The sequence below is a fragment of the Schistocerca gregaria genome, chromosome X (genome assembly GCF_023897955.1).
Source record: "Schistocerca gregaria isolate iqSchGreg1 chromosome X, iqSchGreg1.2, whole genome shotgun sequence".
In the NCBI taxonomy this organism is placed as follows: domain Eukaryota; kingdom Metazoa; phylum Arthropoda; class Insecta; order Orthoptera; family Acrididae; genus Schistocerca; species Schistocerca gregaria.
The window spans coordinates 568,025,029-568,044,550 of NC_064931.1; the positions used below are offsets into that span (position 1 = coordinate 568,025,029).

Here is a 19,522-nt window from a genome sequence, read left to right on the forward strand (position 1 = left end):
TTCTAACCCATTGCTTTCTTCAGTGCACAGTTGATGTTCTGACTATTCAGTGGGTTTTTTTCCCACCATACACATTGCTTTTACTTTACTTGTTCAGCAAATGAGGGGTGTACTTAAATTATTAAAGATTTGAGATTTCTGTCATATTTGTTTCCTAACTGTAGTCCTTAACACAATTATGGGATACAAAGAAAACCTTCCTCTGGACACTGGAAGTCTCAAAGTTCCTAATCACAGGTTCTGGGGAATAGACAGTATGTCTCATCATATATTACAACACTTTTATGTAATCACAACTAGGTCATGGATAGTGTGTATGGCTCAGTGAGACTTACTAATCCCAAGAGCATTAACACTATCTGCCATGTGGAAATTACTGGCAACAGATGCCCATACACTCTGTTTAAAATCGTAAATGTTTACAGCTGATACCTAATAGTTACATGCAGTCTTTAAGGCATTATATCAGCTAAGAGGAATTCATGCTGTGAAATTCCTAATCTGATCAGATTCCTTCAGTGTCCTGTATACACTTAGTAAGTCCAGACAATCTGGAATTTCCTTTTCCATTTTTCTGTGAAGTTAGTTAAATTTTTTATATCATTTGCATAATTTCTTTCAAAGTTATGCGGAAGGAATGAGTTTACAAATGTTTGTGCGCCTGCATGTGACCATATCTGGGATACTAAGTAGTGTAGTGGATTAAATCAAATAAAAATGAACATACTAATCTTTGTAACTAATGTTAAAAGTGAAACACATATTTAACAACAAAGGAAAAACCTTTTTTTTTACTATAATTCATAAGATACCAGAGTTCAATTATTCATCTATGGAATAGGAAGCCTGCAGAAAAAATGGTTTCAGATGGATTTAAAGTAAGCAAAGGTTTTTATGACCTCATATTGAATTCCTTTCTGAGCCAGTGACAACTTAAGTAATAGATACCAAAGGTCTTTTTTTTTCTAATGTTGTAGCTCTTGACATGATTAGTCATCTGAATTTGATGAATTATTTAACAAATTTAAATATATAGTGTGAAGGCAGTTTGTTTGAATGTGTAAGTTTTTTCAAGATGCTTGTACTAGATGACTGGGTGACCACCACATAGTATTTTTGCAGCTCACTTCTGTCCAATTGGTACGTTGTTCCTGAGCAGCGAGTTACTGCAGAAAATTATAACAAGAGACATAGTGGAATTATATTTTGAAACTAGCAAAGTAATTGTGTGAAGAACAAAAGTTACTGAACTTAGCTGCTTAACTATCTCTTGTTCACGGGTCTCTTCCCCCCTCCCCCACAGATATCACTGTTAAACATGCTGTTAAACTTAACTGTACTGAAATTTATTTACTTAGGCTAAAATGGATGTTTACATATCATTTTACAGACATTGTGTAAATACCTATCATATATGTTGGTGAGTGTGACATGATGTTAATCATACTTTCTTTTTGCAGCCTATGCCTACACAATATGAAACGGCAATGGTAATGTTAATAACACAGTGCTCTTTGTAGAAGTGATTTGGTTATTGCATGGTCCATGCCATTTACTTAGTGATACACACACACACACACACACACACACACACACACACACACACACACACACACACACACTATTATGGAGTAAAGTATTGTTAGCAACTGCAGTTATGTTTGCAGAATACTTTATTCGGCTGTAATCTACCATCAAATCGCTCTTACAAATTTCAGTTCTTAGTCATGATCATCTCAGTATACTTAATATAGCATTTATATTTGTTTTGCAATGGTGAATGTTTGCCTTTGATGATACCTATGATTTGTTGTATAATGATGGTTAAATGTTTGCTTTCAGCATGGACATAGTTTTACAATATTTTGTATGTATACCAAGATCAAGTATATTACAGGAGAGGCAATTCATTCATCTTGTCATACTTAGAGCTGCTACTAATAGCTTCATAAAGAGGGTTGAGATTTTCTGGATTTTCTGTGTGGGTGCGTGGGTGGGTGGTCTCTCTCTAAATTTTTATGATCAATTAAATTTTGTTATGTGAACAGTGACACATGGTAATGGGTAATAAGTTTTGCATAACTTGGGTAGTTAGAACAGAACACCATGTAGCTGTGGAAATTAATGTTATGAAGATGAAAAAATTGCCTCAAGAAAAACCTCTGTTTTATTGATTAGAATCCCCCTTACTGCATTCCCCCTCTCCCAACCTTCTCCTCCTCCTCCTCCTCCTCCTCCTCCTCCTCCTTCTCACCATCTCACTTTCATGTACTTAATTATTGTGTTCTAATGTCATCAGCAAATACACTCTAAACTGGGTGATGCATACATAAAGCTTTGAATTCAGCTGTAGCAGGTGAAGATAAATGTTGTTGCATGATGAATGTAGGCTTTGTTGTATGTGCAGATCATTATTTTTATAGATGTTGATCTAGTAAACAGTTAGTGATTAGGTTTAATTCTGCATGTACGGAGGATGATGTGACTTATAGCTGTATTCTGTGCTTGACCTAGAGAATGAAATCGGGTGCATTACTGCAAACAAATGTTAGCTTTAACAATGGATCTTACTGCTTCAAAGCTGAGAGAAATATCTACCTTGTTCTTCACCTGAATGTCGAGAAAAAGATATCAACTTGGTCTCTAAATACTTCAAAGAATTGAATGCAACTTTAGAGCAAAATATTAGTCACTATTCTCTTTAGCAATTTGTTTCTTAATCTGAAAGATAACTTACATTGATTTCCATTCTGTTTACAAGTACATAATACTGACCAACTGATAAGGTTTCTAAATAGGTTTTTAAATTATCTATGGGTGTATTTGTTACTGAGTTCTCAAAGTCCAATCTTTTTTTGTAGTGTTACTATTAAATGTAAAATAGTTTGAATTGTTATCACCTGATTGAGCCTTCAGGAACAATGGCTCTTATGTTTAAATGTTGTCATGTTCACTCGTCTTGTAGCACTTTGTTTCCTGTAGTGGATGGTAGGAGGGAACATGCAGATTTATTACAGGTCATTACAGTGTCAAATTAGTTTCATCTTTTAATAAAGCTGCTGCAGAAATTATATTGACAAACACAAAAGAACAACATTGGTCTCTTGGTAAAATATGCATAGCCATAATGTAATTTTTCTCTTGGACATAAATTCTAGTATCAAAAGGGTAATGTTTGCAGAGTGTGTGTGAAGTTCCTATAGAGCTTGTTGCTAGAATGGATTGGGTAAAGGATGTTAATAGAATGCTCAGTTTACAAGTACCATATTGGAAAAGGTAGGAAAACCTTAGGTAATGCATTACAGCAGCTACATGTAGTTTGCAGCACCATGGAATTCTAAAAGCTGTAATGTTTTACAAATTCAGACATTATTCGTCTGTTGTGATATCATGGTTGGAAACTCGTCAAGCATGCAGTATTTCCAACTTTCAGGATACTGGAGCTGCTGTTAAACACCAGTGAGATAACTGAAGTGCACATAGTCCATAAAATAACTCGGCTGTCATCTGTGTTAAGAAATTCTGGTGTATATTTTTTGACTGCACATCTGTCCTCATTGTCTAGAGGAGTGTTGGACGAGCCCAGTGGTCCAGTTACATTTATCATGATACTTGATTAGTAATATTATTGTTACTTGGAGGTTAATAACTTCAGCAGACTTCATGAATGACTGTACTGCCAATTGCAAGTTAGTGCTGTGGAGTGAATTTTGATTGCACAGCATGGTACGACCTTACCTTCGCCTATCGCCTATATGAAGAGCTAGTTCTCAAAAAGTAGTGGGAATGCTGTTTTGTTGTGGTTTTCTGTGCCTCACGCATCAATCTGCTGTAGATCAGCTCGTTGCCTTTCCTTAAACTTGTATGTTCAGTAAATTAGTTGTACCAGTAAATCTTGTCTTTGAAAGAAAAGAAAGTGATTCAGAAATGCTTTACGCATATATTAACATTAAAAATGGGAAAGGCCACTTACAAAGAACTTTACCTTCTGTGGACAGTGTTCTTACCATATGAGCTATCCAACACAGTTTTAAACTGTTGGAAGCTTCAGATAGCAGTATTCTGCTGTAGAGTGGAAGATTAAGTCTGAAAATAGAATGTAGCTAAGGTTTCTTTCTTTGTGATTCATAGTGGGGAAACAGATGAGGTATCTCTAATGAATAGTATCACAAAAACTGAATGTCGTGCAGTGGTGAGGCACTGGACTTGCATTTTGGATGATGATGGTTCAAATCCTGTTCTGATCACCTGAATTCAGGTTTTCTGTGATTTCTCAAAAGTTGTTAAGACAACTTCTGGGATGTTTCTTTTTATAGGCCACTTCTGATTACCTCCCACAATCCTGGCGCATGCTCTCTAATGGCCTAATATATAACAAATGTGTGTGTTTATTAGTTTGATGTAATAATGATGCTTATGAAAATTTCTTTTTAATCATGTGAGTTAAAATTCTACATAAATGGTGCATTGTGCATGTAAACCATTGCATAAGAGAATTTTTTTTGTGGTATATTAACTGACGATGGTGAAACCTGTTTGCAAGCAGCCGCCTGGACTAGGGGCCCCTGGAGTACCATATGAGGTATTTTTTCTTCTCCTTCTTTTGCTCTATAACTAGCAATTGTAGAACCATTTTTGTCACTATTTGTTCAGTCTTAACATTGTCTGTAAGTTCTCAAACTTCCATTGTACAGTGACTGCACTATTATGGCATTAGCACCACATGCCTGTGATTGCTATATCTAATTGTTACATAATCCTGTAATTTTATGTGATGACCATTTAAAGCACAACTAAAAAAATCATAAATTTTATTGATGTTAAAATAATTGTTTTAGGGTGTGAAGACTGGCATGAACACAAGTGTGTTCAAGGAACCAAGAGGAGTTATGCGCATATTGCAGTTTGTAAGTATATTTAAGTAATTACCATAAACATTTTATTGATAAGACTGCGTATCACAGTGATCACATAATTCAGTATTAAAATCTTAATTATGTGTGGCATCATTCACATTATGCATGCAGTGTAGTGGCATGTTTATTTGTTTCACATTGTAATGTGATAAATTGCTTCCAAAGGGTTTGCCATCTGTTTCCCTCTTGATGATCTACTCCGTTAAGGTCTAGTTGAAGGTTAAATAAATAAATAGTTGACAAGACATTCTTGCTACCCACAATCAGTTTAGATCCGTGCAGTTACAGTGCCATATAGAGTTATTGTGTTTCTGTAGAAACTTCATGCTATACACTCGACCTCCTCCAAAGACAACCCATTCCCAGAGGTTTGGTGTGTAATAGGTTCCAACTAATCAAAGTTCACTCTAAGACAAATAGGTCACAAATTCATATTCATACAAGTATCAATAGAAAATGAAAATTGTAAATTTTGGCAGCCAATAGATGAATGCCTTAGTGCTGCAGCACAATTTCACCATGCAGCTGGCAAGGATAGTAAAGAGGGAATTTGCCGATACCAGGGCATAGTCTTCATTCCACGTACTCAGTTGGATATTAACTATGCCTCACAGTCAGGTATGTGAACAGTATCTGCGACAGGTTGTTGGGCTCACAGAAGCCAGTTGGAGTAATAGGCGAATAGATAGACATTTAAGTAAAAGCAGTTCCACTGTTCAACAGTGTGAGCAGAAATGGGTGAACCATGGCTGAACACAGCATCAAGAAGGAAGCAGTTCACCTAGAGATATGAATTATCATCAGAGATCTGATGTGCAAATGGTGCTCTAGTGGAATTGTCAGTGATGGATCCTGCTTCAAATTTCGCCCCAGTGAGAAATGAAGGCTTGTCTAAAGACACCTCGAACAGCAGAGGGATACCACCTGACTGTCATCTGCCATATGATCCAACAGCCAGGAGTGATGCCCTGGAGTGTAATTTCATTTCATAGCTGGACCCTTTTGACTGTCAACCACAGCATCCTTACAGACCACAGCATCCTTACAGTGCAGTAGTACACCGACAATATGCTAAACTCTGTTTTGTTGCCCTTCATGGTAAGCCATTTTAGACTCACCTTTCAGCAAGGTAATGCCTGTCCACACATAGTGAGAGTGCCTACTGCTTGTCTTAGTGCTTGCCAATCCCTACCTTGGCCAGCAAGTTTGCCAGGGGAAGTTGTCGTACTAAAATGTGTGTTAAGTAAGACAATACTGATCATCAGTCAGACTCCTGGCAGGTGTTGTCTGAACCTGCTGCATGCAAATCCTGTAATTTGAAATTATTACAACTGTATGTGAACCAGAGGGTGAATATTTAACTAAATTGCCACATAAATCATGAGTTTGGCATTGCAGTTCCTCTGGCTCTGTCAGTTTTGTTGTAAATAGATATCGGCAGTTGCTTGCTGCATTCAGACGAAGTTTGTTTTAGAGCTGTTCTTTTGTATGTAGTATTACACAAAACTAATGTGATGATATACAGTTAATTTTTTTATACCCATCAAAAAAGTAAGTAACAAAACAATTTGAGTTCTTGCTCTAATCTAAAGAAATAATGAACTGAGATCTAATGCTTAACTGTTTTTTTTCCCCACATATTTTGTAAATTATGAGGTCATGGTAAGGTTAAGATCTAATAGCACAGCTTAAATTGTTGCAAATGAGTTGGTCATCATTAAAAGATCCTCACAGATATTTAGGTGTTTGTTCTGAATATGTTGAAATTTCTGGGGTTCTGGTCACTATGTGGATGTGAGAATGTGACACTATTTCTTTGTCACTCGCATACAAACATCTCAGATGCCTGCCACTCATACCTTGGCTATGCAGAACAAATAGCTACCTCCCCCCCCCCCCCCCCCAGCCCTCCAATTTCAGTCATTTTGATTAAGGCTACAAAGATATTCAGGCAGCAGTTTAAACTTGATGTTCAGCACAGTTGGCAGCATGATGGAATTTGCTGTCTGCTCACCATTCTCTTACCCACATTCATCCTAATTTTCAGCCAAACTGATGTCACTGTTGCCCATCCAACCCTTCAGCTTTCCTCAAAATAAAACTGTTTGTGACTTCAGTCACCAGAGCTTCATCTGTAAATGCAAGATGACCCCCTATATGAATGTGCTGCACAATGTAAAAACCTTGGCCTCAGCAGTAATAGTTTAATATGAGAGTGTAAGAGGATCCTGTATTTTTATAATGTTGGGAAAAACCTCATCTTGTGATTGGGTAAATGTGGTATATACCAGCCATTCCAGTCCATTGTTACTAATAAAATGTTCCCCCCTTTTTTTGTTTTAACTAAGAACTTGGAACTCTTAAACACCTATTGCTAGCAGTATTGTGTGTCAACCTGTTTCCCAAGGAAAATTTTCATGTGCCTTACAGGTTACAGTATTGGAAGAGATCTAGGACATGGTCATTATTCTTTGCAATAACCACGTTTGGTGAATTCTAAATTGTGTATGTTTTATTATTTACATGTATTACTTGTCAGGTTAATGAAGTGAACCTCGAGTGTTCTTACAGGGTAATACATGACTTACATCACAGACAAAATTTAAAATAGCATTAAGAGTACAATCATAAGTAATGAATTTTTGTGTTGCCACCCAGATGATAGCTCTATAAAAATTATACTTGAGATATAACAGTGTTGTGGGAACAATGACCGTTACTAATCTAATAAATTGTAGAATGCAGATTTACTGCCAGTTTAAGGCAGTATTACAGGAACACAAGGAATTTGCTTCAAATGTAGTCTCACTAGATGAATTTAATTAACGCTGGTGGACAACCATAGCAATTGAAGCATATCTTACCGTAAGTACAGTGGACTGCCACAGCAGTTATACAAAAGTTCATAAATCTTAAATCTCTATTGTACTTCACTGCTGTAAGTGTAGTGAGCATTATCACCTAAGTGTGATGGACACCAGTGTCAATTTGATGGTAGCACTATCAGCAGATACTAAACATGCACTAGCACGTGAAGATCAGCATATTGATTTTGATTATTTTTCAGATGCTCCATCTTCACAGATGACTGTGATGTATTATTCCAGTAACTGCAGTCTCCTTTTTTCCATGTTAACACTCTTAATTTGTCAGTAAAGTAATGTAGAAAGCTCAAGGTATATGATACAGGTGTTGTTGAAAAGTCATCCTGAAGAGTCATTATGTTAATCAGTAGTGACATTCAGAAGAAAATTAATCTTCAGAAATGTCATGAAATGAATGATACCTCTGATGTTTTTTTATGACAGTTATACATTCTTGAAACTCTTAAATTTGTTCATCTTGAGACTTTTTGTGCATGCAGCAAGCTTGCCTCAAAACTGTTGTCCATGCAGGTGATCCTTCAATAAATGAAATAGAAATCCATTGCAGCTGCATCGAGACACTGTGGAGCCTGTATGTCCACAGTCCACCCTTAAGTGGCCAGTTTTATGAATTGTCTTGTGTGCAGAAAGCAGTCTACTTTCATGGTGATGCAATACAATGTTCCTTGTTTTTAACTCTGACTTCATTGTTAATTAGATCTGTTGTGGCTTTTGAAAGGTTGAACTGTTCTGTTCTTGGATGTTACAGTCACCATGTATAAATTTAACAAGGGAAAGATCCCCATTGCACCCTCCTCAGATTTAATGATAAGATGACCCAGTGCATAGCATGTCAAAAATGGAACTCAGATCAAATGTGAAAACAGGAAGGAGGTGTACTGAACCATGAAAAAAAAGCAAAATAGAAAGTGAATGGTCAAAGCCTAACAACTGCAACATTGAGGGAAGTGAAAGAGCCACTGTCATGGATAAGTGGTCACAATATGGTCTACAAAGCAGAAGAGCTTGGTTCAGAACTCCCTTATGTCATTGATTTTATTTTTATTTTTGCCCTCAACATTATGAATTATGAACTGTTCGTCTGGTCATTGAAATGTTTATCTTTTTGTAGTCTTGGCAGTCGTCATACTATGCACTGGTTATATAATATCAGTCAGGTGATAAGCATACTGCTGCACGTAAATGTGATGAATAGTGAGAGCAGAAGAGATAAGACATAGACATCTCAAAGAAATGAAAACAACAAATAAGAGTGAACTATGTTACAGCAAAGGAATTCTATCTATATCCTAATCCCCCTCCAGTTACTGCTGGGTCTGGGTGCTGACGAGTCCTCTCCATTTGGCTCAGTCCTCCCACCACTTTTCTTCCTCCACTTGCTGCCAGGTCACACCTCTCCTTTCAACAGATATTCTCACTCCCATTTTCCACCGTGTTCTTGGGTGCCCTCTAGATCTTTTCCCATCCATCTTTAGTTCTTCCATAATTTTGGGGAGTCTCTGCCCATGCATCCTCTTAAGATGCCCATACCATCTTAATCTCTTTCTTTCAATTTCTTCTCTAATACTTTCTTGTTTGAGGTCCTTTCTAATCTCTACATTCCTTACTCTGTCCATTCTTGTTTTTCCCTTAACTGCCCTGAGAAATTTCATTTCCCCTGCTTGCAGTCTGCTCCAGTCCCTTTCTGTCATTATCCATGTTTCTCCACCATAGGTGGCAATAGGGATGTAATAATTCTCATACATAAGGAGTTTTGCTCTTTCTGAAACCTCATTATTCCAAATCAGATGTTTTATTGTTTGGTAGAAATTGTCTCCCTTCTGTAACCTCCTATTAATTTCGTTAGTTATTCTTCCATCCTTAGATATTTTACTCCCTAAATAAGTGAAACTTTCTACCACTTTGAGGGGTTCTCCATTCAAGGTAATATTTCCATTGATTCCTTTCTCTCTTCCAAATACCATTACTTCACTCTTATCTTTATTTATTTTTAATCCATACCTTTTCATTATTTCCTTCCACACATCAAGCTGTAACTGTAAATCTGCCTCTTTATCACCCCATATTACCATATCATCTGCAAAAATCATCTTTTTGTCTTTTTCTTTTACTATATCTTTAACTGCCCTATTCATTCCCTCCATCACAACATTAAAAAGTGCAGGAGATAGAATACTTCCTTGCTTAAGTCCTTGTCTTATTTCAAAGTATTCAGAGTTCCCCAATGGTGTTCTAATTCTACAATTGTGGCCTCTGTACATTGTCTTTATAACATTAATGTATCCATCTTCTATATCTATCTTCTTCAGTTCTTCCCAGAGTCTTTCCCTGTCAACTGAGTCATATGCCTTTTCTGTGTCTATAAAAACCATTATCACCCTTTTGTTATACTCCCAACTTTTTTCCATCAGTTGACGGATGGAAAATATCAGGTCAATCATGCTCCTTCCTTTCCTAAATCCATGCTGTTCTTCACTCAGCTCCTTTTCTATCTTTTCACTTATTCGCTTTAGTAAAATTACAACAAAGGAATTCAACAGTCAAAACTTCCAAAATGGAACACAACTTCAAAAACATTAAAAACAAATATTCTGACACAGAGAAATTGTATGATTGTGAAACTATTGCATTAATTTTTCACAGCTTATGTGACGAACTATTATGTTTCAATCATTTCCTTAGGAGTAATCACATTCGCATTGATACAAACACCTAAATCGGGTGAGGAACCATCTCTCTCAACTTTGATTATATATCCCTTCCCTGTACCTCGCTATTGCAAACGGACATTACACCATGACACAGACACAAATCTGAATACATTGAATAGCTCAACAAAAGCACAGAAAAAATGTTGGCACTAGGAAGGTTTGAATACAGCTCACCTCCTTTGCAATCCAACACCATGACCACTCTACCACAATGCCATCACTGCTCGAAAGTGCTCATGTTGCACTTTCTATACTTGGACTGTTAACTGTTTCTATTCTGCTTTTTTTTTTTTTTTTTTCCAGTTCGATACACCTTCTTCCTGTTATCATGCTTGATCTGTGTCCAGTTTTTGATGGGCTGTCAACTAGGCTCTCTTACCACTAAATCTGACAGGGGTGCGATGGGGAGTTTCCCTTGTAAGAAGCTGTGTGTAGTTAGTACTTGAATCCATTGTGTTGTCACCAGAGACTGCAGAGTTACTTCTGGAGCTCTAGAGGAATTAGGTCATTACATTGTGGCTGCCTTGAAACAAGAAGCAAAAATAGGCATAAGTAATATAGTTAAGAAGAAAGGTTTGTATGAACAAAATGTTGTATCCTAGGCAACTGTGGATTACTTATTTCTGATGGTCCTTTGTGTTTATTTAATGCCTCTAGTAAGTTAGAAATAAGGACACAGCACTTACTTTCATTTCGGGTAAGGCTTTCTTAAAGCATGTGTGTTGTGGTTAATACATCATCTGATTCAAAGGAAAATCCTTACAGGCACACTCTTGAAACAGGTAATACATCACAGATGCATATTACAGGAGGAGAATATAATAAAATGTGTAGACGTGACTGCAAACTGCTTTTCCCAGTAACTAAATTGGAGTGACACCTTGAGAGGATAGAAGCCTCCATATAACTAAGGTGCATGTTTGGAATGTATATTGCAAATGGGCACCCTATTTTGACTTTTTCTTACTATGGACAAACACAAATAATTAGCAGTAATGTGTGGTGATATTCTGTAGAAGTTTCTCAACTGCTATCATAAGTGATTTGAACAAATTGCTGCAATTCATTTAGATGAAGAGTAATATGTGAGTCATAGTGAGATATTCCTGCTGTACTGGCTCATCATCTTTATGCTGTGGCATACTGTTGCAATTTGGACAATTTTTTTTCAACTTTGCTGATTATATCAACATTTTATAAGAAAAATGTAACTTCAGTTTAAAATTAGTACCACATTTGGTTTATAAATGATCCGTAAGTACTCGCAACATGCCGTTTAAACATTGTGCTAATCAAATGTGTTTGAGAGGGACAAAATGCTCAAAGTAGTAATGTAGAATTCATATGTTAAATTGGTCTATCAGTCCTTAGTAAAATTATTTCACGATTCAGAATGAAGAAAGAAATGTAAATTTGTTCCTGTATTCATGATGCTAAGTGGTTTTTAGCTCAAAATTCTTTGTTAAGAATTTAATGCTGAAGTATTTTCTATATCTGTGATTATAGTTTTCTCTGACTAGTCTTTCTTCACTACAGTGGCCATCCTGCTGGAGCATAGATTAAATCTTTTGGATATACTGGGTGACATATACACATCTTAATGGTTTCTGTCTTTGAGACTTGCACTAGCAGTTACCTATGTGGAAATTAATTCAGGGACTGTAAAATAATTTTTTGCAGAGTTCAAAAGTTTTGTTATAATACAGTTACATGCTGTTTTTGAATTTTTGTTAGTGTGTGTGTGCGCATGCACACCTTTTTAAAACACGTGTTGCTTTTGTGTGGAGAAATGCTTGACAGTTTGTGTGTACTAACTTTTTCAGGTATTTTCGATATGTGCATTTGCAACCACTACAGGATATACTAACAAAGTTAAAGTTGAGTATTCATGCAACAGCACCAATACTGGAAAGTTTGAACTGGATATCTCCTATCCATTTAGGTAAGTGTGACTATAAATTATAGAACTGATTTTGGTAACATTACAGTTTCTGTGATATAACTATCATCATTAAGAAATCATAAGACTACTTGTAAGGCTACAGTGGTATGAGAAGTGCATGTTGTGCACTATACAGTGTTTCAGCCACAAGTAAATTGTCATGTAATATTAGAATTTTAGTTAATGTGTAATGTATAGCAGAATATTTTAATGAAGGAAGTGTATGATAGAGCTTGCAGGTGTGACACACTTGCCAAACTAGTTTGCACATGGTGATGTTGTGGTAGTGCATAAATAAACTTCACATAGCTTGGTGGAAGCGGCTGAAAATGACACATTGCCTTGACTAAAGACAAAAGTACATGAGTGCTGTTCATAGTCACGTGCTCTCACTTGCCCATAGACTGCGAATTTGCAGTGTGCTGAGCTTCCATTACCATGACTCCTTCAACTTCCTTTCTGTTTCCAGTCAGTACAGTTAACTTAATCAGTTATAAATTTTTCCTCCCCTCCAACAAAGCTGAAAATAAGAATCGGTTGCTGTGTTCCTCAATGTAAATATTTCATCTGTTCTCTCCAAAATGTTTCATAATTAATGTGATGTTAGCTGCAGACTGAATGTGAGCATTATTTCATCAGCTATTCATAAATGCAAATGCAGTGCTCTAGTGTACAATGTAGCAAGTGGACGAGTATTACCTAAGTTTCTTGTTTGAAAACAAAGTGAGGTATTGTACTTTGGTTTTTCTGAATGGTGTGAGAACTAGAACCCTGTCCGATATGTTTGCGGACAAAAACTTCACTATCTACTAGCCAACTAATTCCTTTGCATGTACTAGTGACATTTAGCAGAAAATGTAAATTTCATATGTGGCAGATAAGACCAAATTGTCAGTTAAACCACTAGAAGTGTATTTCAAAATAAGTTCAGCTCAGGGAATTCAGAAAATAGACAGTCTTATAAATAGCCGATAAATCTAATACATTTCTAAGCCCACACTTTTCACTTTTCACAAATGTTCTCAGTCAAATGGCATCAGTCCTATCAGTACTAACGGGTATTAAAATGAGCTATTAAGGTTACAGAAAAATCTGTGTTCAGCAAGCGAGATAAGAGGGCAGTAGTGTCATATTTGAAGTAGAAGCTATAATATTTAGTTTGGAACAAGGTGAATTATTGTTGAGTAATAGTGGCTAAAATTCAGATGAAAGATGAAAGGATCATGAACCTCTTCAAATGTGTACAAATGCTGATTGAAGTTGAAGAGTTTCCATTGTCCGTGGAGATAGTAGAGGGTATTTCCTATCATACACACTGTCTGTAAACTGGAGCACAAAAAAAGGTGTGCTGACAGTCATACTTTGAAGAGGGTAGCAAAGTTTGTGGATGTATTGTTATAACTTGTTTCGCTGAGGCAAAAAAAAAAGCATGTGGAATAGTCACCTGCAAGATACAGTCACTAAAAAAAATAATTTGGAGACTTGAGTGCAGCATAGACTCACTCGAAAGACCAGAGAAAAATTATGTGCAGAGGTACCGTAGCTGAATGCGAAACAGCCTGTCCTGGAGCTTTATCGTGAAACCTACAGATAGTGCAACAATGTTACGTAGGCATGGAAAAAACAAACATCTATAGGCTGAATTTATCCAGTGTTTCCAGTGGTATGAATTGCAGTGCACACACTTTTCAGGAGGGATAGTTTGCTCTGAAGGAATATCATTTTTTATATGTAGACCAGGAATCGTGCAACTGTTTGCCAAAAGCAGTGCTCATATCATAGTTGTAGTTCTTTTACATCCATTTTCCCCACTCCTGCTTGCTGTGATATAAATATTTTCTGCTGCCTTTGTAAGATCACACACATGAGAGAGAACTCCAGAGGACAGAGAACCTCCAACTTCTTGCACAACAATAAATAACTTTGCAGCCAATTTACCATCCAGGTTAACAGTCGGCATAACTGCATACAAATGCATTAAGGCATTGAATGTGGCTGATTTTGATAAAACTTTCTTGAACCTCTAATATCCAGTGTTTCTTGCATATGCAGTTTCTCTTCAAATCCAGATTGATTGGAGTTGATACCATATTTTGTACTGAACAATTTCTCATCTACAAAGTTTCAAGCCAATTGTGCAATTTGCTATAAGTCATCAAATGGAAGCTTTGTATGAAATTTTGTTGTCTTCCAATTTTATAGAACTGTTTGAGGTTCTGCAACCATCCATTGCTTCCCTTGAAATCACTGTAATCTGTCATGTGTAGTTAGGCATGCGTAATGTAGGAGGTCACTATTGTGCACATTTGAAATGCGCAAACACCAATTTTTGTAACAAATGCGTCTTATCCTCCCTTGAATATCCATTGTCGTTCTGATACACTATGCCATCGCACTTCTGCAGACTTAATTGAAATCTGTTCATAACTTCTTTTTTTTACTATGCTGCAGATGATCTCCCATGTACTTAATTATGTTTAGCACCTGCTCCTTGGATTGTCCTTTACTACATTTCACTGTATGCAGGAATTGTGGCTTCCTGTCTGACAAGGGTGATGAACTACATGGTTAGACACCTTTTTCGGTATCACTTTCACTTCTTAATCATGTATTATCATTGTACTCCTCAGGTAAATTGTCCCCACAGTCAAGCAACAAAACCTCGCATTCCAGTGACTCATCTTGCAGAAACACTAACATTTCATCTTCCACTTCTTTCTCGCTCTGTGAAATTCCTTGCATTCCTTGCTGAAAAAATGTCAACTTCAGCAACTGTTGCTGTAGATACAATGCAATGTTTACACAGAGCAAGGTGGGTTTGCATAGAGTGAGGTGGGGCAGTGATTAGCACACTGGACTCGCATTAAGGATCACGACAGTTCAAACCCAGATATGGCCATCCTGATTTAGGTTTTCCATGATTTCCCTAAATCACTTCAGGCAAATGCTGGGATGGTTCCTTTGCTGTTTCGTCCTTTCCCCCAAAATTAACCACCCAAACCAATGTTTGCTTTGTTTACTGTTACCATTGCTCTGCTTTTTATCAATACCAGTAGCACTGGAGTGGATTATTCATCAACTAAGCATTGCAACTCCGCTCTGTAGCCTCGTGCTGTGCTCACCATTGGATACTTCCAGTCCCACCCCCTGGCTGCCAATATTGTCGTTGCATAGTAGACAGTATGTGGGGTGTTGAATGCTTTAAACTTCTGTGGCCTTTTGCAACCTCACACTCGAGGGGTTCCTTGTTAGCCACTCACGTATCCGGGAACCTACTCAATGTAAAAAATTGACAGCTGTTATGAATCAGCATGTAGGAAGAGCTCCTGAGAGTCGGGTACCTGTGGTACCACTACCAATGGCACCTCAAGTACTATTACCTCTTGTAGATGCTGTCCCTCCACAGAAATTACAAGATCTGTCATTGATCATCCACGTGACAGCAAGTGGTGGTTAAATGGTGGATGCAGGTGTCCCGTACAATGTAGATGGGGACCAGAGAGGACACAAGGTATTGCACTGATTCCCCTCACCAACGTGTTAAAGATGCTGGCTTTCATTTAAACTGATATAGTGGGACTTAAGTCACCTGTTTTGTTCAGTGTCAAGAGGGGGCAAATGCATAAGTCTAGGGGTCTATTGATCATCAGCAGATGATGGTATGCCTTAGTGAAATGTCAGCAAGGGACAGGAAAGGACAGCAGGTGTTAAAGAGCTATTCCGCCATCATGATGGAACAAGATGCGAGCTGCAGACTGTTGTAGATTGGATCAAATGGTGCCTGTTGTCTGGGCTCCAAGATCATATTTTTATTATTCCAGTGACGGGCAGAAAAGGCTGAGACCACCAGCCTTGTGCACAGTGTTTCAACATAGCTCACAATTTGCAGAATTGTCCACAGAACTGTGGCCCCTTGGTTCTTAGTAAAATGTAGGACTGAACCAGATACTTAGGTTTGTGACAAGCTAGGCTGTTACTGGATTTCAACCATGGGCTTGAGAACTGTAGGGCCTCATTAATTGTGTCATTTGCACTACACATCAGAGGCTGCTGCCCAGATACCTGACTTTGTGTGTGGTGCACATAAGGGCTTTTTAGATTAGGTGACTCTTCATCTAATCCAGATAATGATAGCTGTAGAAAACCGGATGTATCGGTGAAAGATCTAAAGCAATGCCTCCCACAGGTGACAGTATTAAAATCAGAGTGATTAATGGCTGTCGCAATGAAAACTGCAGCAGAATATAGACAAATGATCTGTCACAAAACCCAAAGAAATTCTGGTCATACATAAAGGCTCATAAGTGGCACTAAGGTTAGTGTCCAGTCTCTAGTGAAGGAGATAGGAACTGAAATAGAAGGTAGCCAACCACAAGCTAAAATGTTTAACACAGTTTCCAAATGTGTCTTTACAAAGGAAAACCTGGGAGAATTGTCCCAGTTTAATCCTTGTACCACCAAACAAATGAGTGAAGGAAGTGTTTTTGTCAGTAATGTTAAAACAGCTGAAATCGTTAAAATTGAACAAAGCTCCAGTGCCTGATGGAATCCGCATCAGGCTCTTTATTGAATTTTCAGCTGAGTTAACCCTTCTTCTAGCTATAATCCATGACAGATCTGTTGAACAAAAACTCTTGCCCAGTGTTTGGGAGAAAGCACAGTTCCACCCATCTACAAAAAGGGTAGAAGAATTGATCCACAAAATTATGGTACATTATACTTGATATCAATTTATTGTAGAATCTTAGAAGGAACGTATTCCGAGCTAAACATATCTTGAACAGAATGACCACCTCCTTGCCAACTAGTATGGATTCTGAAAATATTCATCATGTGGAAACCCAATTCTCACTTTCCTCACATGGCATACTGAAAGCTTAGGATCAAGGCAGTTGTGTAGATGCAGTATTTTTTGATTTCCGAAAAGCGTTTGACTCAGTACCACATCTACGCTTATTGACAGAAGTATGATCAAGTGAGGTATCAAACTAAATTTGTTATTCTATTGAGGACTTTTTTTTTTATGAAGGACACAATGTGTTACTGTGGATGGACAGTAGTAGTCAAATGTGGAAGTAACTGTGGGTGTGCTCCAGGGAAGTGTGTTGGAACCCTCACTGTTCATGTAGTGTATTAATGACCTTGTTTGTGATATTAATAGTAATCTCAGACTTTTTGTAGATATGTATAATGAATTAATGTCTGACTGAAGGGGCATAAATAATGTCAGATCTTGATAAGATTCGAAATTAGTGCTGGGATTGGCAGCTTGCTTTGTGTGTTCAGAAATGCAAAATCGTGTACTTCACAAACAAAACAAGAAAGTAATACCCTATGAGTATAATATCAATGAGTTGCTATTGGGATATGCCAACTCATTCAAATACCTCGGTGTAACACTTGGTAGGGATATGGAATGGAATGGTGACATAGGCTCAGTTGTCGGTAAAGAAGGTGATAGATTTTGGTTTATTGGTATAGTACTGGGGAAGTACAATCAGTCTGAAAAGATCACTTACAAATCACTAGTGTGACCCATTCCAGAATAATGCTCAGGTGTGTGGGACCCGTACCAAATAGGTCTAACAGGTGATATTGAACATACACGGAGAGGAACGGCACCAATGGTCACGGGTTTGTTCGACCTATGTGAGAGTCTGAGATGCTGAAGAAACTGTACTGGAAGACTCATGAAGAGAGAGGTAAACTGTTCTGAGAATTACTAGAAACAAATTTACAAGGACTGGAAAATATTTAATATTTTCATGAATATACTGCAACCCCCTATGTACTGATCACATACGGATCAAGAGGACAAGATTTGACTAATTACAGCATGTACAGAGGCATTCAGTCCTCCTTCCCACGCTCTATAAGTAAATGGCATGTTAAGAAACACTAATAACTGGTATGATGGGGCACACCCTTTGCCACGCACTTTACAGTGGTAGATTGATGTACACCTGCCCAATATTATATTGGGCCCCCACGAGCATGCAGAATTGCCTCAAACAGTATGTGGCATGGACTTCACTAATGTCTGAAGTAGTGCTGGAGGGAATTGACACCATGAATTCTGCAGGGCTGTCCATAAATCTGTAAGAGTACGAGGGGGTAGAGATCTCTTCTGAATAGCATGTTGCAAGGCATATCAAATGTGATCAATAATGCTTATCTGGGGAGTTTGGTGGCCAGCGGAAGTGTTTAAACTCAGAAGTGTGCTCCTGAGACCACTCTGTAGCAATTCTGGATGTGTGGGATGTTGCATTGTCTTCGTGGAATTGCCCAAGTCTGTCGGAACGCACAGTGGACATGAATGGATGCAGATGATCAGACAGGGTGCTTAAATGAGTGTCACCTGTCAGTCGTATCTTGCAAGACCTTTTTTCCAGCTGCAGTGATGTCGGACATTTGATGTTTACCGGATTCCTGATATTTACAGTACACATGTGAAATGGTCTTACGGGAAAATCCACACTCCATTGCCACCTTGGAGATGCTGTGTCCCATCACTTGTGCACCGACTATAACACCATGCTCAAACTCACTTAAATCTTGAAAATCTGCCATTGTAACAGCAGTAACCAATCTAACAACTGCACCAGATACTTTTCTTATATACACGTTGCTGACCACAGTGCCATATTCTGCCTTTTTAAATATCTCTGTATTTGAATATGCATGTGTTTACCAGTTTCCTCTGCACTTCAGTGTAGAGTCTGCAGTGGGACGCCATGTCAAATGCTTTTCGGAAATCTAGGAATGTGGAATTTGCCTGTCCCCTTCATCCATATTGTGGGGGGAAAAGGCAAGCCACATGTTGCATCAGTGATGTTTTCTAAAGCCGTACTGATTAGTAGACACAAGCTTTTTTTGTCTCAAGGCACTTCGTTTTATAAGAACTGAATATGTTCAAGAAGTCTGCGACAAACTGATCGGTCTGCAATTTTGCAGGTCAGTTTCTACCCCTCTTGTATATAAGGCAGCTCAACTTTCTTCCAATCACCTGGAAGTTTGCACTGAGTGAGAGATAAAAGATAAGTGCAAGCTAAGTAAGGGGCCATTGCC

The 19,522-nt window shown here is 37.8% G+C and overlaps 1 protein-coding gene across 9 annotated transcripts in view; it reads left to right on the forward strand.

Annotated features, from left to right (window-relative positions):
* LOC126299344 (synaptoporin-like) overlaps nucleotides 1-19,522 on the forward strand; it is a 91,071-nt gene that overhangs the window by 36,326 nt on the left and 35,223 nt on the right. For 3 of the 9 annotated variants that reach the window (XM_049991199.1, XM_049991198.1, XM_049991200.1), the window contains 2 exons: nucleotides 4,839-4,907; nucleotides 12,336-12,454. In XM_049991199.1, the coding sequence (XP_049847156.1) occupies nucleotides 4,854-4,907; nucleotides 12,336-12,454 (173 nt within the window). In that variant the 5' untranslated portion in view covers nucleotides 4,839-4,853. Of the gene's footprint in view, nucleotides 1-1,460; nucleotides 1,491-4,543; nucleotides 4,583-4,838; nucleotides 4,908-12,335; nucleotides 12,455-19,522 lie in introns of all 9 variants that reach the window. The other 6 variants (XM_049991192.1, XM_049991195.1, XM_049991193.1 and 3 more) reach the window with 3 other exon arrangements.